Here is a 23516-nt window from a genome sequence, read left to right as displayed (position 1 = left end):
AATCTCATCAAGGCAATGGACTATTAAACATGTGATAAAAGTTTGGTGTATATTTAGATGCCTTTTTGAATAGGGATAGATTTGAGCTCAGATGCTGTCCTGAGTCAGTATTATTTAAATAAAATATCTCACATAAAAGATAGTGTATGCATATATGTATATATATTTGTATATGCATTACCATAAGGTTGATAAAGATTTGTTTTAGATTAAAAAAAGACAGACAATTATTTTTCTCACTAACATGCCTGAAAATTCCTTTAGTGGAAAAAAGTATGAAAGTCTCTCCAAAATGTTTTCCTTTAAATTTCTAGTGTTGAATTGCTTCCATTTTTCTCAGTTCTGACCAAGTTATTTGACTTTTTGTCTTGATCTACATGTTGGGTGCATCTACACATCACCCTGTGGCCATGTGGCAATGTGCTACATAGCCACATAGCGATCATGTGGGTCTACATGTGATCAGCAGCTATGTTGCCATAGTGGCGCATTCCCCTGGTATAGCACGCTGCTATGGTGACACAGCGATGAAATCTAATTGTGCGTCGTGTACGTGGCGCAGTAACTGCTTGTACTGGATCATGCTTTAATAGTTTTGGAAGTACTAAAGAACAGTGCTGTAGCAATGGCGCTGTACGGCAACATATGGTCGCGCCCATTGGGTATAAAACCCCTTTAGTGAAGTTCATCTTGAACAGTGAAAAGCATTTCTGTTTCAGTGCAAAAGTAAATACTTTTAGAGAGATTAGATTAATTGAAAGATCTATATAGTGGTAAATTTTCCAACAAGGGATTAAATGATAAACAGTTTGTAGTAAATAATCTAAAAAGATTTTTATAATTTTTTTTATTTATACAAATATAGTAATAGATATGTATGTCATTATTGACATCAAGTTACTAGCTGTGAACCTGAATTTAAGTAATAGCCCTCTACTTTATTCTAGCAAACAATTTACATTTCTATTTTTTATATAAAAAAGAGTGGTCTTCAAAGGGAGTATTTTAAATATTTTGGGGTATTTTGGTTAACAATTCATTGCACATTTATCCTCTGTGACTGTTCTCCATAAGCATTTTGCTTTGCAGAATTGCTTTTTCCACACCTAATTACACAAAGGTATCATAAATAGCAAACCAAAAGGTATAAAGAAACTTTTACATAAAACAGATCAAAGCAAAAACAGACCATGCTGTCCTTTGGAAATCTTGGCTAGCCACTCTTGTAAATAAAAGTGTTTCTAACGCAGAAAGTATTCAACTACCGTATTTATATAGGCCTTGATTGACAGTTCAGTTATTAACTTCATAAAAACATGGGCAACATACGCTAGTAAGAATGTTTATTTTAGCACTTCTATCAGAAGGAAAATGAAAACCAAGATATAATAGCTTGTTCTCTGTTTCTTTTAAGTATTTATTTTAGAACTATGCAGTATAAAAGAATGTTTTCTCAAGTCAGCAAACTCAGGCTATTTTGCTTACTGTTCTGGAATTTAAGTATGTTTTATAATTCCTTAAAAAACAAAAGTTACATTTACAAAAGCTGTAAATTCCACTTATGCATAGTGATTCTTCCATTCCCCTTCAAAAATTTCCTTTCTTACAATATTATACATAAATCCAAACCGCTGATTATGATGTAGTAGAAAGGCTAGTACCCATTGTTCTCACTGAAGGAAATGTATTATAATTAAATTACGTAGTGTAATAACTCTGTGAATGACAAAGACAAGATCATTTTACAACTTTGGCCCAAGGTTTTTAATTAGCTAATACATTGCAATTTTTCTTTAATTAGTAACAAGAATTTACACAATGTGGTTCTTTCCCTTTTTTCCTCCAGAAGGGCTAGGTTTATAGTCATGATGCTAGTGTACTAAAATTCTCTTTATGAATGTGATATTTTTCAACCTTGAAAGCTAAGATCATGAGTGCCCAAGAGACATTGTTAAAGAAACCAAAATACCTAACCCTAACAAATGTAAACTACTATTTTAAGTGCAAAATTATTCAGGTGAGATTTCTAAAATATATAAACTCTGTTCCTAACAAGATCTTTACAGTGGACTGCCCAAATGTCCATCACTATCTACTTAAATCTCTAAGACTTGGAGTACTGATGTTTCCCAGTCTGCCAGCCAAGTGATTGCTAACTGGCAATGGGTGTGCAAATATGTGCTTTTTTCTGCATTAGCTAGAATAAGTAAAATGACACATCTTTTCTGACATCTGATTGGCATTTTGAAGTGCCAAAATGATTGCTTCATACTGATATTAAGACCACATTACCTCTAAAGTTCTAAAACCCAACAAGTAAATTTCAAGAAGCTATATGGTAAGGGAAGGGGAGGGGGGAGAGAGAGAGACTCACTCTTGTTTTAAGAGGGCAGGATCCTTTTGAAACTTGTCTTTTTCAGTACTGTGATTTTTATACTGTAGTATAAGCTTTCATGCAGCTTGGTTCATGGGCGACTGGTGCCTCCCGAGTCTGGGGGGGCACCAGTGGGGCATGACTGCGGGGGTCCCCCAGTGGCTGGTTGCTGAGTGTGCTGGCAGCACGGTGATGGCAGAAGTGCCAGTAGTTCTGCTGCCAGTGGAGCCAAATTCAGGGGGGGCACAAGCGCTATCCGTGTCCCGCTGCCAGCCAAAGCACTTGCTGTTAGAGAGGGTCACGTGCCTCCCTATACGTTGCCTATGCCTTCGCTTATACTTCCAACCTTGAAAGGACTGTAATAGTTGAGTCATGTTGGTCCTTTGATGAAATACATCTAAATAAAACCTTTCCTGTAGCCTAGTTTTAAAAGGAAACGCTTTAATATATTAACAAACAAAGTATTAATATTTGATTGCTCCCTACCCTGTGAAATGGAAAATACTGATACCAAAGAGCGACTTCTAAAAGAAGAGAACTGTATTATCAAGAGTTGCAAGATCTGGCCAAGCTCCTCCTGTCTGACTGCTCTCTCCAGATTACTATGTTAGGTTCATGTCCGCTAGCCCCATGCGTTCTAAACTTCTCACGTCCTAGATACAGATTCTGTCTTCTGCTCCTCTATGGAAATGAAGTCTGAAAGCCCAACTGATGAATTATAGGATTATACTTGCATCACACTGTCCTCTTGCAGTCCACTGATTCATCCAGATTTTTCTCACCTGCTGTCATTTTCAGGTGGTGAGCTCTGAGCTTAAAGCAGAAAATCTTGGCTTAGTCCCTTGGTATGTGACTTCGCACTTTACTGTTTTACTTTATTCCATTTCTATTACTGCAGTCCTCAAAGCCATCTGTTTATTCCTGTCTGGTATTCTGGTTCCTCTCTGTTTGTATTAAACTTCCTAACTTGGTGGTGTGAGAAATTTTGGTAGCACAATCCTAATTTTGTCGTGCCAACATCACTTAGTGAAAGAATTCAGTAAGTAAGGGTTGGGCTATATGACCCCTGAAGTCCCTTCTAGCCCTATAATTCTAAGAGTGTTCTGAGACCAGACCTTGAGGAATTCCATTAGTAACTGGGCTCTAGCCTGATTTCCTATGTAGCTGAATTTGTAGCCATTGCCTTTTTAGCCTTCTGCTCTTTACAGTTTTTCTATTGATTTCCTCAGCTCTCCATCTTAATTAGCAGTTTCCCAAATAGTTGGGTAGTAAATATGTTACTGAAATCCATATAGATGAAATCCAGAAACTCTGTTATCTTATCTAAGAAAGGTATCAAGTTAGTCAGATGTGATTTATCATTGGTTGGAATACTCAGTTTACATTTTATTCCACTGCTCTTCATTACTTTATTTGTCCTCCAAAATTGGTTCTAAATACTTGCATACTAGGGATGCGAACACTCAAAAAGTTAATCATTTAACTAGGAAGCCCTGTGATAATCAGTTATCGCTTGCCAGTTATCATTTAGCATGCAGCTAAAGGGTGGGGGGGTACAGCCCAGAAGTAAGTGGGGAAAGGGAAGCCACACTGGCAGGAACTGGAAAGCAGGTAGGAGTAAGAGGGGAGGGAAGGGGGATTTGTACCTATAGGTAGGCTTCACAGATCCTGGTACAGCTGCTTGCAGCCTCCCTGCTGCCTGCCACAAATAGCCTGGGTGCTGGGCAGGCCCCTGTGACCTGCCGTGGAGCCCAGGCTGCTCACGGCAGGCAGTGGGTAGGCTGCAAGCAGCTGCACTGGAGTCCACAGAGCGTAACTCTTAGGTACTAGTCCCCTCTTCCCCTTCCCCTCCTCCTCACTGCTCCTCCCTCCCACCTGTCCTGGTTCCTGCTGGGGGTTGACATACCAATTAAACATTTAACCGTGGTATTTACAAGCAATAAGGAAAGTGTTGGAATACTCTTTCTTAAGTATGTATTCTTTTCATAATTTACTGAAGACAGAAGAGGCAAACACATTAAATGTAGGCTACATGTAAATAATTAACCATTTGCTTTGGCTACTGTAAGTATCAGCATCAAATTTGGGCCTGGCTTAAAATTCAGTTGGACTTGTGCCTGCTTATGCCAGGGCTGAGCTTGATTCCTACAGGTCTCTGTATTGTAACTTTATATGGGATGTGATAGGTAATTTTTTGGTTTAAGTAATTTCAGTATAATTGCTAGCACAGTAAGAATATGTATAATTCTTGGATGCAAAACATGAAAAAAGAACCTTGGTGAACCCTATACCCTTTTAAGGAGCCTTTATACATGTTGTTTCTTTATTTTTGCTTTTTCCTTTTATGCTTTTCCTATTTTATACTTTGTTCTAACCTTTATCTTAATCTTAGCTTTGGTTTTGTGAGGTTCTGGCAGCTTATTGATACTTAGGGACCTTGAATAGCCCCAGAAGGTCAACTGTCTTACTTAAACCTTGCCTGCTGTAGTTTTTTTTTTATCTCCTCTCTAGGCTGTCACAATATAAGCAGATGATTCACGAACGTGTTTTGTAAAGGTAGGATACAAGGTTATGGAGTCCTTTAATTCTTCTGAAAAATATGAAATAAGAGACATGACAGAAACAGATAACCGTGACATATGTCATTGTAAAATGCTACATACGCACAAAATGTCATTTCAGTTTTTTAAAATTGTACTCCTACTGTGTGTTCTTAGCACTAAGCAAAGACCACCACTGCATCCAAGATTTTATTTTTTTAAAGCTGATAAATGGTTCACATTGCACCAAATACAGTAATATAGTAAGACAACGAAATGTATAAACATTGATTTCAACCTACACATCAGACAACAGAATATCTCTTAATCAGAACTGATAAATAATACCTGGAAGAATGATTCTGGAGATGTCATGTTGACTAGGAGGAATTCATGAAAGTAGTAGGATGAATAAGAAAATGGAGGGGAAACACTTGACTTAAGGGGCATGGTCAAAATATAGTAGAAATTGGAGTGAAGTTATAAACTAGATACACTTTAAAATCATTTAAAACATATACATTCTGTTTAAGAAAGTATGCTGGTATTGAACATTTTTATCAGCTCAGAAAAAAGGAACAGAATATAGTCAGAATGTGGACTTTATATTGCTGCAAGCCTGCTAATTTTCCACTAAGAAAAACAGTAAAGCTGTACAAGCACCTATGTGAATAATCAAAAGTACAGTTAAAGTTCTGTAAAAACTCTTAGCTGAGCCTTTTCTGGAATTGATAAGCTGCTTTTTCTGTTCCTTTTTACATTTATTTTCCTTAAGAAATTTTATACATCCCTATAGCACATTGCTGTGTTGCTGCCACTTAAAATAGACTTTTCTGTAAATTCTTTTTGAGAGCTTATGATTTTCATCTGTCTTCAGTTATTAACTTTAGTTGCATTACCACAATGAAGGAATTAAGTCACAATTTACAGGTAGCATCCCTACAATTTACTGTTAGACCATTTTAATTTTTAAAGGAATCGGATTCCATACTTGATTATTATGTTGTCTCAAACATAGCATGCACATTTCCATAGTGTTACCTTTTGCCACATCACAAAAACTCCCTATATTTCATAAAAAAATATTTTCTAGGTAGTGTCCTATTACTGTTCCTTCTGTGTATCAACTGTGGAGCATGTCCATATGAACAGAAACATTGGAAAGAGTAAAAGTGTTGAAGAGAGTGGATGGAATTGTTACTCGAGTGGCAGATGGAATTTGACTTAGATTTGGAATGAAGGGAAAGATTCTTCAACAGAAAGTATTTTAAAGTACTGTATTTTTATTTTGGGGCGAAGAAAGTAGAATTGGGAAAACCATCCTTCTTGATTTCCATCCCTCAAACATAATACTCCCTTTCCTCTAAAAGTCTCATGGTCAATGTTGGTTCTGAAGCGTGCTGATTTGCAAGTTAACCTGATCTTGGTGCCACCATTTATTGAAAAACTATTCTAAAGAAAGAAGTGTTCTCTACACAACCATCTGGCATGTGGCTACTATAAGACCTTTGGGGCAGAAACTGTCTCTTCCGTCTTGTTTGTTTACTAAAATATATGCGTGATGATATTTGACCAGATTAGAAGCAAGAGATTGATTCAAGATTAGTGTCTCTGGTTAAAATGGTGCTAGATATCCTTCATGAGAGTAACAGCAGAAAACAAATTGTTCATCCGTTGTTCACTGTTTTACTCTTCTGTTTTCAATGAAGTTACCCTTATTTTATGAAATATAAATAACCCAGCATCAAGCCATGTTGTTTAGATCTTGCTAATTCTGTTTGAAATATTAGGCTTTTCAAATATTCTGTATCTGTATAGGGGGAAAAAAAGAGAAGCTAAAATAATAGAGGGCAAGTCAGTAATAAATAATTTAAGCTGGGCATTGGATAACAGTGCCTTTGCACTCTTTCCAGTTAGTTCTTTTATTAACAGCGGTTTTGGTGTGCAGCTATAAAATCCTGTGACCTGTGAAATGTTAGTTTAATTGCAGTTAATTAAAAGTGGTCTCCTAGTGGCAAGATCTGCATCTGAGTTTATCATTAGTAACTGTTTCTGTCATCAGTTAGTCATCTTTACAATTTGTCCTCTTTATTTAGTCTCTGTGTACAGCTCCTTTTTAAAGTAAATCAAATTGGTTCTTTAAGAACTGCTTTGGTAGCTTAATATTATTTCAGTCTGGGATGAACATTTAACCTTCACTGGTGTGTTGGTATGTAAGTAACTTTGCAGAATACTTGTTTTCTCTTTCAGACATGATGTAGTTCTTTTTGAGTCTGAGGCAATGTGTGTGGGCTGGGGAGAGGGGATGTTTTTGTCACTGAAATGGATGATCCAAATCTTGAGTATTGGCTAAAATGTGAAAATCTCAACTGCTATTTTATAAATACTTAGGCATTTCGTACATTAAACTGAATGGAAATCATGTGAGTAATTGCCATGTGCGCCTTTTAAAATCTTCACCTTTCCACTGTTTTGTGGAAAGAGTGAGTCGAATACCATACTATTAACTAGGGCAAAAAAAAACTTTGTGTTCTTGAGATACCTGACAGAACATTTTTTTGCAGATGTCCCTGATATTACCACTGATTAAAAATCAACCAGGCAAAAATATCTATTTTCCGCATCAAATTTATCTACTTATTTTACTTTCTGCTTATTCTACCACTCTATTTTTGGCCTCTTTTTTTTCCCCTTGAAGTTTTCACGGTTTGTTGGTTACACTTTGCTGGAACATTCTTATTTCATCCTGTCTCCAATAATGTTGCTACGCCATCTAGTCTATGAACAGGAAGTGGCCAAAGTTTTCCTATAGTGCAGTGGTTCTCAACTGTTTGACTCAAGGCGCCCTTTGTTAGAGTCAAGGAACCCCTTGGAAAACGCCAGCTCTTCGATTTCACTCATTTGTTTCACTATAGAAAAATACTGTATTTATTCAAATCCAACATGACTATGAATTGGAGATGACCCCCCAATAATTAGATTCTACAAATGGAAAATTATAATAGACTCTAATTATTAGACAGTCATCTTAAATTATCCCCAACCATAGGGAAAGGGGCAGGGAACTTGACCCTCCATATCTTGCTCCCCTGCCACTTGCCCCTTGTTCCTGTGTTGATACTGCCTGCCCTCCCACCTGATCCTTGACCCATGCTGTCATCCACCCCAACCCCCTGCTTCTGTCTCATCCCCAGCCCAATCCCTGAGATGCTCTGCTTCCCCATCCCCTGCCTGATCCCCAACCGTAGTCGCTGCTTTGCTGTTAACGCCAGGCAGCAGTGACAGCTGCCCTTGCCCTGGCCTGGGGCAGGTTCAGCACTGATACGCGAATCCAAGGCAAGACTTGTTTCTCCCCATGTTAAATGAGAAGGGAAACCTTGTTTTGGATTTGAGTAAATATTGCAATAGAGCAGTTCATCTCTTGCAAAGAACTCAGAAAGAGCACAACAGGCCAGAACTGTTTTGATACTTTGACTTCCTAATTGTAATTTCTGGGCTTAATTGTGAGTAATAAGTATTCACATACCTCACTAATGTTGCGTGTCACCTGTGGCTCCCTGGTTTCGAACCATTGCCTAACAGACTAGTCTGCTCAGAGGCAGCAATAAGTACTCAGTCCAAATACTTTCAAGGCACATCTTCTACACATATCTAACAAGTAGCAATCAAGTTTAGATTAGATTCCTTCCTTCAAAATAATCTCTGGGTCAGTAATCATAAATTATGTGATTTCCCCGTTTCAATTGCCGTTCTCTTGGGGGAGCGGGGGTTCCACCTCTGGCTATCTATAAACTGCATAAAATCTATGTGTACTAAATGCTTTTTAAGCCTAATGTTCTCAGAACTGAATGCCTAATTCTAATATTTTATTCATCAATTTTGTATTTGTTTAAGTAGGCCTTTTGCAACAGGAGCCAACCCTTAAATTAACTAGTTGTTTGAATGGTTTTTCAGAGGTGTTAATCAGCTCCCTTGATGTAAATAGTTACTGTAAATGCTCAGACCAATTTATAAACTGGGAAATTGTATTTGGGTTTCTAAAACAAGAAATGTAATCTTGATAATGCTGGTTGTAGTACTACATCTTGGGAATTCCAAGGCAACTCTTTTTGTTCAAAAATACCTCCTTATGTTCTTACACAAACAAACAACCCTTCCCCCCCCTTTGAATATTTATGCTTCCAATTCACTGAAAATCATCCAGTTCTTTGAAATATTTTCAAAACTTCTGTCCTTGGATTCATTTGCAGGCTGTTTTATGGATGTATAAATCTTACCTGTGCTAAACAGGTCATGGCATTAAAAGCTCATGTAAACAGCTGTCAGTTATGATGTCATCCTAAATCAAATACATTTATGTCACATTTTTTAAGCAGTCATGAGAAAACTAGAGATGACACTTATTTTACACAGGGTTGCTGTTTAATAGAGCTGAAAATGTTAATATTGTTTTTGAAGGTGGTTCCCATTGGACACTTTGGGGTTTAACTCTTAATAACAGTAACTATGCAACCCACTCTTGGAAAAGTCATGCTCACTTGGAAGTTGGGGTTGTTGTTTTTTTTAAATGGTACTTCTCACGTATGTGCTTGACCGATTTTACCTACTGCCCGAATTGGGTATATTAAAATGAGAATGCAATGCAGAATGAAGATTTTTATAGAGCCTCAGCATTAATATAGATGAGACTCCAAGAACTGATTTTGGGAGTATCCCCGTGGCCGCTGCTACATGTTACCTATATTATACAATTAATTGGTGAATCATGTAATAAATTTAGGTTGGCTACATGTGCAAAGTAAGAGCAACCACACATGCAGAGTAATTATCACACTATAAAAATGACTATCCAGCTCTAAAAAAAAAAAGTCAACTAGCTATGAATTAGTGCTTGAAGATGTGTAACAACTTTACAGCTGGTTTCTATCCAGCTTTAATTTGAATGCGTAGAAGGACCTGTTTTCCCCGTGCAACTATCTAGTTTGACCTACAGTTTCTGATCCATCCAGAGTAATTATTTGTTGGAAATGAGACTTCAAAAAAAATAGGCTTCCATTTCTAAGAAAGCTTATTGAATAGACAAAGCATAAAAATAGGAGTTAAATTGGTGTTAGCAACGTCAGAAACTGGACCTAAACATTGAGCTCTTTAATCTATTATCTCTTTATTTCTTCAAGGAATTCAATTTTAAAATTTAAATTGACTGATGCATTAGATTTTTTGTTTTGTTGTGTTTTCATTTGTGAGTGTTTTGTTATAGCATTACAGTACTTAGAATTTTTTAGATTACATGAATTTTGCTGCTTTGTATATTTTGTATTTTTGTGCATTTGGGCTGAATTGGACTTCTATTTTGTTTTAAAGTCCCAAAGTGTACAATTGTTCTTCTAACCATTTTTTTCCCATGAGAGGAAGGTTATATGTTACACGAGATGTGCTTTTAAGTGAACATCCATTGATAATGCCTGCAAATATATCAGGTAACTGCTGAATTCTTTAGCATGATGGTCTAGAAATTCAGCCACATCTATATGATGGCTTAAAAGTTTAGGTTTTATTGAGTTAAAAAGAATTCTGTAATCAATAAGGTATCCATGGTCACCTATACATGTGCAGTGAGGTTGCTCTGGGAATGCACTGTAATTATAGCACATCAGAGCAGACCTGATTAATTAAGTCTGCTGGAGCATGGTATTTACTGCGCTCCAGCAGACTCCAGTGTCTCATGTATCAGCATCCCTGCGCTGAAATATGGTGACGGGAGCACCTTAATTAAAGCTTGCTTGATGTGCTTTAGTTAAAGTGCCTCCACTGCCATTTTTCAGTGCAGGGAGGCTGATACACAAGAGGCTCTGGTGCTCTAATTAGAGCGACGCTCAGAGTCCCCCTCTACTCTCAGAGCCCCCCACTCACTCCAGGCACTTTCATTCAAGCACCCCCACACACACTCCCAAAGCATGTGTATAAATGCCACATTATGCTATTTAGTTTGAGATATTTGCACACGTATTATACATGCTGCTCCGAAGTTGTTGGGACCAGGGAAACTGGAAATTTTAACAGCAGGGAAAGAAACATTTGGAATTTTTGGTATGTGGGGAAGCACTTTGGGTGCCTGTACATGTGCAGCAAGGCTACTCCAACTCTTGGAGCCACTCTAATTAAAGTGCCACCCCTGCCCTCCCCACATGTTTAAATGCCTTTTGGGATTGTGGGATAAGCAATAAGTTGGATGTTTCTGCTAGATGGATCAGTGAAATATCTAACAAGGTTGGTATTCTAAATTGTCATCATTACTTCATCAATTTATACTTGTTCATATTTAGAAGGCATTCTTCAATTATAAAGATTTGAAATTCTTCCCTTTTTTTGGGTGAAATCTAACTTCCTAAAACAAAATTCTGTGGCAAGTGTCCCAAGTCTATCTTTGGTTAGAGACATCTTAGTGTTTTAACTCACTTTTTATGTGACTACAGAAAGAAAGCTTCCTGTATCTCTTTTTTATTGAACATTTGTTTCCATCTAGTGATCTGTTTTACTGTGTTTACTTTATGGCCTGCAGCTAAGGCATGTTTTTTTAGCTGGGCACTGGGTGAGGTTTTGCTGATGTTCACCACGTGGTGATTTACTCTTGCATTGGAGGTTTGAGGGGGGTGTATTTTCACTAACATTTACTTTTGCAGTTTCTGTATGTGATTTTTTTTTTGTTGATGTAGGTTTATGTTTGCTAGCATGAAGCTTTGCAGTGAAGCTTTGCTAGCATTTGTTTACTAATTTGCTCAGTGAATCATATGGTAAGCATGCACTAAAGTCCTGCTCTTTTTCTTCTGGTGGTTGACTCGCTTGCAGGTTTCAGAACCCTTTTTTTATATATCTGTTGTGTACATTTGAATTAGGCTCCTTACAATTCTGAGATTTAAAATACTGTTTTTGTTAAAAGTTTCCTAAGCAGGCTAGACAGTGGCTAAGTGTTTATAAAATGTTCTAAGAAGCTTGCGCAAAAGCTTAGATTTAACTTAATTTTATTCAGTGTCATAGCTTGAACTTTGCTCCTTTATTAAGTTTGGTTAATGGTGAGCGTTGCTAAGTATTGATATAAACTGCATGTTTTATTAAATTTGTTACTTTGCTGGAGACCTGTTTTGAATCTAATTGTTACTTAGGCTTACAAGGCTGCATCTATCCTGGCAAATGGGGGTGAAGGGTCTTTTTGGTAGCAACATGTAGTAGGATGGATAAATGGACACCCAGATGTTTTTACCACTACATCTAATGGCCCTCAAGTGTATATTCGCAAGTACTAATAAACTAATTAGACTCTTTTAGAACTTTATTATAAAAATATTAAAAGCAAAAAGGTGAAAAGTATACACAAAGGGCTGGGCATGAAAGCATTCATAGCCAGTCTTGCATCATAACCAGAAGATTGAAACCCCCACCCCTCTTCCCCAACACCCTTTGTGGCAGGCCAGTAGGGGGTGCTCCTGCGTTGATCCACCCACTTCACTGCACCCGACCACCTTCCAGGCTCCGAGTGCCTCCCTGGGGGTGCCGCACATCTGGCCAACTCCATTCCAGGAGCATACCCACTAGCCTGGGGGTTCCACCGCCACCACCCAGGACTGGGCTTGATTCTGGCTCTGTGCACCCTGGGAAACACAGGTCTAGTAGCCCTCGAGCGTACTTGATTCACTTCAAGAACTTGGGATGCTTCCTTCAGTCAGAAGCACAAGTAGTAGTCTCCCATAGTCAGCCAAACCGAGGGGACCCCAAGGCATAATCTAGACCCACTCTCAATAAATCTTCCCCACTAGGTACAAAGGAAAACTTTATTGGTTACAAGGGGTAGGGTTGGAATAGGGTACAGGGTAGAGCAATATCAGAGAAATCCCATAGAGCAAACTGGCATGGCTAGGTAGCCTTTGATCACGCATCTGAGTTACTGCAAGCTATATATCTAGTTAGATCTCAGGTAGCTTACTCACAAGTATCATCCAGAGGCAGGTGGAGATTCCCTCTGGAGGCAGGCAGTTCCTTGATCATGAGTTTTGAGAGACAGCAAGTTTCAGATGGTACAGCTCTTCTCTGTCTCTGAGTCTTCCTCATGGCTGCTGCCCCCTCCTCCTGGGCAGTCCTTAACTTATCTAGCCCCTGTGAGCTCATTTACCTGGTCCAATGGAGGCCAGAACCTGTTGGCTGTCAGCCAACCAATTTGAAATGCATCACTAGTTGCTGGGCAGACTGGCAGTTCCTGGCTTCCCAGGGAGCAAGCCTCTCACCCAGGTATGTGATAACAGTCACGTAGGCAGAGGGAGTAGGTTTCCCCCCTCCCTCAGGAATGTATCCAGCTCAGGTTACCTAAAGAGATAGGGTAAGTGTGTATCCTCTGCTGGGCCCATCCTAACCAAATTGTCACAGCAGAGTTTATGGGGAGAAATAGAGGTGGCCTTCTGCCACACCCTTCACCTGTTCACGCTTTTTTGAACTAGCTAGCCATCTGTCACCTTACCGAGAACACCCCATTGGTGTCCTAGCATGACACAAATCTATCTATGTTCTGTTGCATGGTGATGTGCCCTGCTCAAAGGAGAGGCATACCCAGACCTGGAACTGAAAGCATTAGAGGGCATCATCAGAGCCAGTCCCTGGAAGTTGGTTCCTCCATCTCTGTATAGGGTCACTGTTTTGGTCTGGTCCAACAGGAAATTGGCTAGGCAAATCGTGTTTCCCTTGGCTGCCCAGTACAGGGCAAAAATATGCACATGGTTTCAGATAGATCCAAGTACAGCATGCCAAAGTGCTGAGGGAAGCAAAGAGTGGCTGCAGCTGGGGGCAGTTAAAAAAAAACAATGGAAGCATTCTCACTTCCAATGTCACTGGGTCTAAGTGATGGACAAAGGTGCTACTAGCTGGGGCCCATATAGCAATCTCCACTGGAGGTAGCCGGCCCTTTTGGCAAAGGGTATCTTATACACAGTCATTCAGTCCAGGGAAGTCTGCTTTGGCACTGCTGTCACCAGGCACCATTTCCAAGTTATATCCAGACAGTTCGTGAGGACATGGGCTTGGCCCACCTGGATCAACCATGTATACAGAACTTTTTTAGATAGGATCTCAAACCGGATCCCACCCCCACTCTCATTCACCACAGGGAGGGATCCGCTTTTGTTGCCACCTACGGCTTGGGTAACAGGCAGTAATTGAGGTGGTGTGTCCAGTGAGCTGCATTGGCAAGGATGCATTGTGTGGAGGTGATCTTTCAGGGCAGCAACAGCATCTCTAGGGAAAGCAGCCTTCGTTTCAGCTAAAAGGCATGAAACAAACTGGACAGAGTGCAGCCCTGGTTTTGGGTTGGTCTTAGCTGGGAGCCAGATCAAGGTGGACCAACTTGATGGTGTGTGATGACTGCACCCAGGAGGCGATGAGGCTTGGTGCTCTCCACCACAAGGTCAGGTTATGAACTAGTGACTCCTGCAGCAGCCCTGGAAATCACAGGCATTAGGTAGATAGCTGATCTACTATACGAATTGCTATGAGGTGGACATATCTTTTGTTTGGCCTAAATGTTGTCAAGTTGATGTTTAAAATTAGGAAAATTAGCTGGTTTTGGGGGTTACCTGCATCTGGTAGTGTTGGCCTGATTTTCAAAATCTCAGAGAACCCAGCAATTCCTGTTGTAAATACAAAGCCCTGATCTTTATTTCTATCTTTTAAATGAAAGCATTTGGGTCGGTGCCATTTCTGCAGCTAGTTCCCTGTGGCTGTGCAATTGTCCTGGCTCTGTGTTGATTATAGCATTGTGGTTTTATTTAGGTGGCTGGTATTTTGAAATGAGCAGATTACTGTAGAATACTAATTGTGATTTTCCGCCCACCCTCTGTTTTTTGCAGAATGACAGGCAGAGAATTTTTCTCTCGGTTTCCAACTCTTTATCCTTTCCTTCTCAAGCAACTGGAAATTGTAGCCATCTCTGGGGACAGGTAAGATGATGGTACTTAAAGTTCTGCTACATATGGTGGGACATAAAATGCAGAGACACAAATTTAAATGCACCCTTTAAACCAGTATTGTCAAACATATGGCCCATGGGCTGAATCCAGTTTGTGGAAATGCTCTGTCCAGCCCACTGGGCTAATAGCAGGCAACAGGAAGTTGGGGACATGGTCAGGAGGGAGTGGCCTGTTGCAGAATGCAGAGTTTTTGGGCCCTAGTGACTGACCATTGGTGATTGATAGCAGTAGGGCAAGTGAGGGCATATACAGCCACAATTGCTTGTCTCAGATGCTTGCCCTGTCTCCTCTGCCTCCGGCCCTGGTGCATGCCATGGCCTACCTGCATCAGGTAGTGGAGGTAGAGCCATGGCTGCAGCTGCCAGCATGTGCACTGTGCTGGAGCCACCCCGTGCCTCAGGCTGAATCCAGCCTACATGGAACCCTGTGGTCCAGATCTATCTTGAGGCATAAGGCAAGTCTGACACCCCTGGTTTAAACTGCCACCTCTTTCTCTCTGTAAGTGTTTTGAGAACTATATGCTGTTGAAGCCTAAATATAGACTTATAGAATTTAAGCTCCTGTATTTGGAAATTTCGGCCTGTATCTATGCAGTGATTATCTCATTTTGCCCCAATCTTGATTTGAGATCTCTGGGTGCTATCATGAGAAAGATAATCTGTGTAGCATGGGTGATATAATCATTTCCAAAATAAAACCCACAGTTCACCCCCTCATTTCTCGTCCTTCTGAAGAAGGGCTAATACATGACTAATTTTGGTCCCAACCTTCCATGCAACTTTGATTGGACTTTCTGGATTACTCAATTAACTGCACAGTGTTTGTTATGTTATTTTTTAAAATAAGCATGTAAAATAATGTATAGTCAATAGTTTGACTAATATTTTCTTATCATTGTCTTGCTATCTCTCCAACTGAATTTTATTTTCCAAAAGTAAATGTGTATAAAAGTGGATTTAATTGATTCACTGTCTCATGTATGTATTGGAAATAAAATAACCTCTCTCATCTGTGGAGGACTTTACACTTAAAGGTTGAAAGACTTTATTTTATGCATAGCATAGTAGCAGTAGGGTGTAGTATACCTACATATTATTTGTAGTATTTCCTGGTATGCCATGAGGGATTAACTGTCAAAGCAGATATGTCGTAAGAACATTAATTTTAACCAGATACCTCTTGTAATTTTTAATTTAGTGAAAGTGGCGAATGTAAGCTCCATCCAAGTTTATTCCTCTTGCTTTTGATCCTGGGTAAGCTGTATCCATCTCCAATGGATGGCACTTATTCAGCGCTCAGTATGGCACCTTTTGTTCCTTTCATTATGAGGTAAGGTATCTGTTTCTATAAGCTTTTTTATGTTTTCTGGTGATTTTTCATGTAAAAGGAATCTTCTTTCAAGACTAGTTCTTCAGTTTATTTTGTGCTTTGCAGCATTCAGTCACCTGATAAACAGCTTATTAAGTACTGTGTAATTTTATTTATATTGGAGGGAAAAACCCTTTTCTTTTAACATATAATTAACATAACATATTAACTTGATCAAACTTTTTTATCTCATACTAATTCATCTTTTATATGCAAAGATCATAAAAAAAAATCTGGTTTACAGCATGACGAAAGTATGTGGTTAGCTGTATTGTGTATATGTGTGAATTTTTTAAAAACTTACATCTAAAGATGATATAGAGCCGCTGTTTGAGACCATATACAGACATTCAGTTATTCAGTTTCTCCTAGGAGAATCTTTGCTCTCCCAGGCAAAATCATGAATGTGCAGATGTGTAGGATTTTAGTCCCAGAGGAAAAAATGGCTGCTCCAGGAGAAAAATAACCTGGGAACAGCCAGGATTAAATCATTAATCTTTCCCAGGAGAGTTTCTTGTGGGAGAGACAATGCCTATACATGCCGTGGCTTCTCCCAGAAGAGAATGTAGTCTTCTAGCAACCTGGCAGCACTGCATGCTCTCTACTCTTCTGGGCCTCAGTATTTAAGTGTCTTTACACACAGCTCTGGGTAATTTTTTCTACCAGAAGAACAAAGTTGGGAGAAGTCTCCCAGATTATTTGATTATTTGAATTACAGGTGTGCAGTCTGAGATACCATACTAAAGTATGTGGTATGTGGTGGGTGCATCTCCACATGTGCTTTACTGCTCCACAGTAAAGCATCAACCATAGGGCACAGTAAAGTAACTCTACTGTAGGCTAGTACTGTCCCAGACAAGTACTATCCTACAGTGGAGTAGCTACATGGGCCAAAATGCTCATGTAGACAGTGACTGGGGCTGGCTGGGGCACAAGGGTGCTACAGTGTGGGGGGGCTACCTGCTGGCTAGTCCCACAGTGTAACACCCTTGTGCCCCAACCAGTCTCTCTGGCATGTTGAGCGAGGGCAGAGCAGCCCCAAGCTACCAGGCTGATTTGCTGGGCTTTCTGCCAGCCAGAGCTGCTCAGCCCTGGTTCAGGGTGCTGTGGTTCTATACATCTATTTAAATGCTGCATTTGGGAGAAATAAACTCCAGCATGAATCATGCCAGAGTTTATTGCTATGTGCTAATTGCACATCTAGATGCACCCGGTGTGACTTAACTGATCAAGACCCTTATCCTAGTAAGGCAATTGTATGTTGCTGAGCTTTGAGAAGTGTTTAGCTACTGCAGAAAACTTAGTTCAGAGTGAACTTAGAAGCCCATTTAAAATACACATTAATGGTGATGTTGCTTTTAATCCACTGTCGGCATGTCTACATGAGATGTCTTACTGCACGGTAGACTAATCTGTGCAGTAAGGCATCACCAGGTAACCTTTGCAGTAGCCACTGTGCACTAAATTAGGTTAATGTGTGGTTTTCTACCTCTTGTAAATACATGTAGTAGATTAACTATGCATTAGGTACTGCACAATACTGCTTATGTAAACACTGACTGGGAGCAAATATTGTTCCCAGTTAGCCACACGGAATGGGGAAGTTCTCTGTCCCCGGTCCTGGTGCTGCTTAGCTCCCCCAAGGAGCCAGAAGCTGACCAATGCTGGGATGATGTCACTCTGAGCCCACCCATCCTGGCTCTGTGCATTTTCCGGCTCCCCACAGGAGCAGGGAGCTCAGCAGTGCTGGGACTGGGGACCTATCTGCTTCCCTGCTCAGCCAAGGGCTTGCCAGAAGCTGCCAGCAAGCCCCCATGCTGTGCAGGGATTGCCCACCCAGCACGGGGTTGGCCAGGAGCTATCCCGCTTGTGGGGCAGGTGGCAGCAGCCCCCGGCAGGACCTGGCTGGGAGCTGTACCACTTGGGAATCCCTGTCCTGCCAGGAGCTTGCTGACAGCTGCCTCACAAATGGGACAATTCCTGGCCAGCCCCCTGCTGGACAACAGATCCCTGCTGGGCACCAGATTCGCTGGCAGCTGTCTATCCTGATGTGCACAGGACCCAGAGAGCTCTGTCAGATTCAGCAGCTGTTGATTCCCGGCCTCGTGCACATCAAGACCCCTCCTGATGTGCATGGGATGAGGAGACAGCTGTCACTGCAACTGGCAGAGGTCTCCTGGCCCCATGAGTATCAGGAGCAGCCCCTGTGTTCCCTGCCAACCCCCTGGCTAGCATCCTGAGGGAGCCTGGGGCTCCCCTTGGTTGCTGCAGGGGACCAGAGCAGGGCGGGAGCAGCCCTGTACCAACTCCTGTTTGTAGCAGATTTGTTCCCAACAGAGTGCACATGTAGACGTGCTTCAGGGAAGGCTTACTACTGCTTAGTAGGCCTGTGTTGCATTAATTGCACATGTAGACAGGTCCACTGTCTGGTGTTGGTAAAATAACACTAAAAGATAATTTGCTTCTATATGGGGGTTAAATTAAGATTTTCAAACCAGCTTTTTTGCTCCCAGGTCTTGAGTTCTGGGTAGGTAGGATAGCAGAGGGAGAGAATGAGGTGGGGGAATAAGCATGAAAAGTTTGAGAGCTAAGAGAAGAGGCTTAGATGTCCTTCCAGATATGGGAAGATAGATTTTTGCTGTTCAAAATACCACCAATTAAGACTGGAAACTTCATCATTAGTTCTGTTTTTAGAGTATTTAAATCAGTGCAGATTTGTTTCTTTATCAAGACCTTGTGATTATTACTTAAGCTTCTATTTATGGTGGCAAATCATAGTCTATATAATTTATCTTTCAAAGCAGAAGTGGCCTAGAGGTATAGTGTATGTGTATCTTACAGTGTCCCTTGTTTTTTGTAGGAATTAAATAATGTACCATCTGCTGTTTCTGTAAGCAAACTGTAGTAACAGTATTTAAAATATAAGCTATTTTAACTGTACTCATAATAGTTGCTGCTGTACTTGAACTTGAACATTTTTCTTTGAGCCATCTAATATTATCCTTATCAATTAAATGTATCCAATGGTCTGTTATTTTGTCTTTATACAATATACTAACCAATTACCCATCAGGAATGATGGTGGGGGAGAAGGCTTGGATGGAGTGCCATGACCTAACATCCCATGCTGCCGCTGTTTTGCCTCTTGCAGAGAGCAGGTCCCCTTATCTGGTCCTCCGCATGGCTTCAGAATCATAGCGGCTCTCCCCCATCTTGGAGCACTCTGATTGGCTGTTTCTGTCAGCCAGTCAGAGCATGAATAAAGCGTTATGGACAGACAGACAGACAGACTTAGGCTTTTATAATATTAGATTAGGCCATAAGGGACCAACATTTTTGGCAGCCATGCCACAAATTAGCCCCACATACTTCCTGAGTGCCATTCCAATCATCTTCCCCTACCCAATCAGCTATTCTGTTTTTGTGCTCCCTGCCCTAGCTCCCTGCCAGATCTGCTGCTTTGCTCTCTGCTTCCTGTGCAATCTCCTGTTCTCTTTTCTGCTCCCTGCTGTCTCTGCCACTGTGCTTGCCTGTCCTCTTCCAAGTCTCCCTTGTGCCAGATACAGATGCTGCCTGTGCCATTTTTGGTACGTATGCTGCAGATTGACTACCCTTGAGTTGGACCATTGAAGTGGGGTAGGATGAAGCCCAGTGCTTTTCCTGTATCCTTTTTTACTGTTTCTTCAGATTAAGCTATTCTGATTTTCATGTTCAGTTTTCATTCTTGCTTTTAGCAAGAAGCACCTTTCAGCAGTGTAAAGCTGCAACACTGTAAACCTCCTTAATAATTGTTGTGTATGTATTTTTTAGGCCTGTCATTATCAAGTCCTTTCATAGGGATGTGGTAAAAACATTTAAGAGCACTGTATTACAAGAGACTTCCCTTCATTTAACTCAGATGGACAGCAGCAATGCTACCATACCAATGGTATGCAGAGCAATATTTTTTTCAGGATTTTATTTTCATGGGATTTGCAGATACTTTAGAGTTTTAGAATATGAGTTTAAGGGTAGAGAAGACTTCTAAAATCTTTCAGATAAAAAATATCATCAGATTCCCCCCCCAATATTTTTATTGAATCACTTATGTTCAACATTACATTCTTGGTTGTATGCTTGTGTGAATGTCTTACTAGGCTAATTTAAAAAAGCGTACATAGACACCAGTTCTGAGAACACAACAATGATTAGTACATTATAATCTGTGACCGTGCTTCAGCTGCTGTTTGTAGTAGTGGTTTCCAAAAGCACCTTTCTTCTTTTTTGGTTTTCCCCTTCCATGGGGGGCAAATAAACTAAAGCAGAACTCTCTCTTTTCTAACCACTTCTGATTTGCTTTTAAGAGCAAAGAGTTGGTGATAAAGGTTATTGTGGAATAATCATTTTGAGCCAGGATTGAACAGCAGGCATAATACTAAAGGATTTTATTCAACAATACACTAAAGTTAATCACCCTATGAATCTCTTGGTGAGGGTAATATAAATGAGTGCATATGTAGATAGTTATATGGCAACTCAACTCAATTATAAATTTTGTTTGTTACATTTTATAGTGTGATGTCAAATCTTGTAATGCTTTAACATAATAGTGGACAAATAATACTTATGTAGTGAGGGGGGGGGAGAGAATGAGCATTAAAATGTAGCTGATCTTTAAACTTCTAAAAGATCTCCAACACAAAAAATAGCATTCATTTGTTGATCTGAGGGAATGGACAGAGTACTTGGTATGTTTGCAAGTAAATGGGCAGTTCCCTTAACAATGCTGTATTTGGTTGGAAGAATTCTAATTAGGCTTTTGAACAGTTTCAGTGCAGCTGAAGTGGAATTTTCCATCTGGTGGGAGTACGGTTAAGGTTGCTGTGACCGTACTGAAATGAATTGCACAATATGAGTAGGATTAAATGCTACAAGGGCAAATCTCAGTCTCCCTCTAGTACACATTTGCTACTCCCTGCTAAACTAGAACATTTGATTGCCTATCTAGAGTTCTATTACAAATATTGTGGTGTTTTCCTTCCCTGATATATTGTTTGGAAAAGAACACATTGATTCACAACTTATTATCTCACTTCTTAAAATTATTTGAAAGGTGTTGTTTTATAGTTGGCTGTGTCTGCTTTACTGATTACTTTTTGGTACAATGGAATGCACAGAATGTTTTTGATTACTAAGGGGGGTAATTTGACGGTGATATTCTAAGTATAAAATGAAAACACGGAAAAAAATCTATTTTAGTAAAGTGATCCAAATGTGAGTTACATTTGTATTCATGCTCTCCTGAGTGACATGTTCATGAAATGTCCAGTGCTGAATGTTCTGGGAAGGAGTAAGATGGAATTGCTCCATTAATTTTGATACATACTTTAAATGAGCTGAGAATCTGGCCTTTTATGCCTACATAACAGACTATCCATTTAAAAAAATAACTTTTGAATCAAACTTAAGATGATACAAACCCATCTTAAACACTTTGAAAGCACTTGTTGATTATACCTTTGGATATATAAACTATACATTCTACATTCATTTTTAACACAGTGAAACTAGTTTTTTTTCCTGTGTTAGAGGCAGACTTTAGGTCACAGTTGCATTTAGATACATTGCAATACAGAGCATTAAAGAATTCCCTTGTGGGTTGTGGATTTAAGTTTTACTTAAATCTTGTGGACTTAAGTTTCACTAGTAATTAGAAGGATTTGCTAAAAAATTATAGCAGAGTTGAGGTGATGTTTTAGCCATGTTGATCTAGGAAATATGTGAAAAGAAAGAGCTTCCTCACACAATAGGAAGGGCCGTTTGTGCCCAAAAGCTTGTTTAACATTTCTCCTAGCTATTCACTTGTTCCAGTAAAAGATATTACTCCCCTCAAAAAACTTTGCCTTTTGCTAAAAATTGAACATTTTTGAAATACATAGGTGGTTGATATGATTTGGAATCTGGTGATGATTGTATCTTTCTGTAAAAACATGCTATTATGACTGCTTAAAAAATTGGAAAACTTCTACATAAGGGAATAGCACATGTTTCATGTTGGCAATTATGGAGCAATTCAGAGTTGCTCTACTAGGTTCTGGTCTGCTCTTTTCCTCCAAGTTTTGTGTTGCTGTGTCTGAATTTTGAACATATTGACTGTGATTTTGAAATTAATATTTAAATATTAATTTTGATGTTGTTGTTGTTGTCCTTGGTAGACAGGGAACACTCATTTGGGAAAGAAAGTACATTTGGCATGGTGAACATATGTGAGGAGAATAGAGAATATTGTCCACTGTTGTTACCAAAACACAAACTATGTAGGTCAGTTCCAAAATGGTGAGGGAGAGTAGGGATGTCCATAAGCAATTAAACCATATAGAGTTGGGAGGGAAGAGCAAGAGAATAGGGGTTTTTTAATTTAAAAAATAGGAGAACAGTATTCAAATCCAAAGGAGAAACTTTTTTTTTTTTTCAAGGAAATGATCCCTTAAACAAAATTTTATTTTAAGAGCAGGCAGTAGATGACATTTGGCCAAGTAATTTTACATCATCATCATCATGTCTGTGCAGGCTAGCTCTGTCCCTTGCTTCCGGTACCTGATTTTATTTCTCCGTCTTCATGATTTTACCTCTTTATGCACAAGTAACTGCTCTGAGCAGAGACCTGAGGAAGGGTTAAGTGGTACCCAAAATCTTGTCTTTATTTCTCCCAGCATACTGTTGGTCCAATAAAACCTATCATTTACAAAAATCCTTGGCCCCTCACATTTTTTCTGAACCATCATGGATACATCACCCCGACATTACCACCACGTACAGTGCTTTGTACTGTGTGTGTTCCTTCCTAACTATAGCCTTATGTTGCCAGTACTTGCTCTTACAGATGTTGAGATTTCACTTATTGAAAGATTCCTTTTGTAAGCTTCAGGTGATTGAAGAGGTCATGGTGTAGCCAGATATGTCTCTCTTTATGCTTTCTACACTTCCTTCTATACTCCTGGCATCAGAGTAGCATATTCTTGTGCAAATAGGCTAGTTCAGAACCTCTGTATTAAGGTGATGGTCATGGTATAAAAATCTAAATAGAAAGGTGATTGTAGGTAAGTCGCATGCAAAAGCTGTAAGATGTGCAACTATATGGATTCAGTGGTCCAAACTACCAAAAAGATGCCAAAAGTGAATAAGGATTAGTGGCTTCCTGGGGTACATGTTATAGTTATGCATGCAGTCTGTAGAATAAGCTGA

The 23516-nt window shown here is 39.7% G+C and overlaps 1 protein-coding gene and 1 long non-coding RNA gene across 8 annotated transcripts in view; one reads left to right on the top strand and one right to left on the bottom strand.

The window, feature by feature from the left end:
* The window catches only part of LOC109282169 (uncharacterized), a 52586-nt gene extending 39516 nt beyond the window's left edge, over positions 1–13070 (bottom strand). The window contains exon 1 of the long non-coding RNA XR_009457466.1: positions 12900–13070. This is a non-coding gene — a long non-coding RNA (uncharacterized LOC109282169). The remainder of the gene's footprint in view (positions 1–12899) is intronic.
* Positions 1–23516, top strand: part of THADA (THADA armadillo repeat containing) — a 290497-nt gene that overhangs the window by 87854 nt on the left and 179127 nt on the right. For all 7 annotated transcript variants that reach the window (XR_009457443.1, XM_019483252.2, XM_059718568.1 and 4 more), the window contains exons 28-29: positions 14805–14894; positions 16122–16253. Coding sequence is in view for 6 of the 7 variants with exons in the window: in XM_019483252.2 (XP_019338797.1) it covers positions 14805–14894; positions 16122–16253 (222 nt within the window). In the remaining variant the exon portion in view is untranslated. The remainder of the gene's footprint in view (positions 1–14804; positions 14895–16121; positions 16254–23516) is intronic.

This window comes from Alligator mississippiensis, chromosome 1 (assembly GCF_030867095.1).
Source record: "Alligator mississippiensis isolate rAllMis1 chromosome 1, rAllMis1, whole genome shotgun sequence".
In the NCBI taxonomy this organism is placed as follows: Eukaryota; Metazoa; Chordata; order Crocodylia; family Alligatoridae; genus Alligator; species Alligator mississippiensis.
The sequence above is the reverse complement of the archived record's forward strand: the minus strand, read 5'-3'. Positions and strand labels throughout refer to the sequence as shown.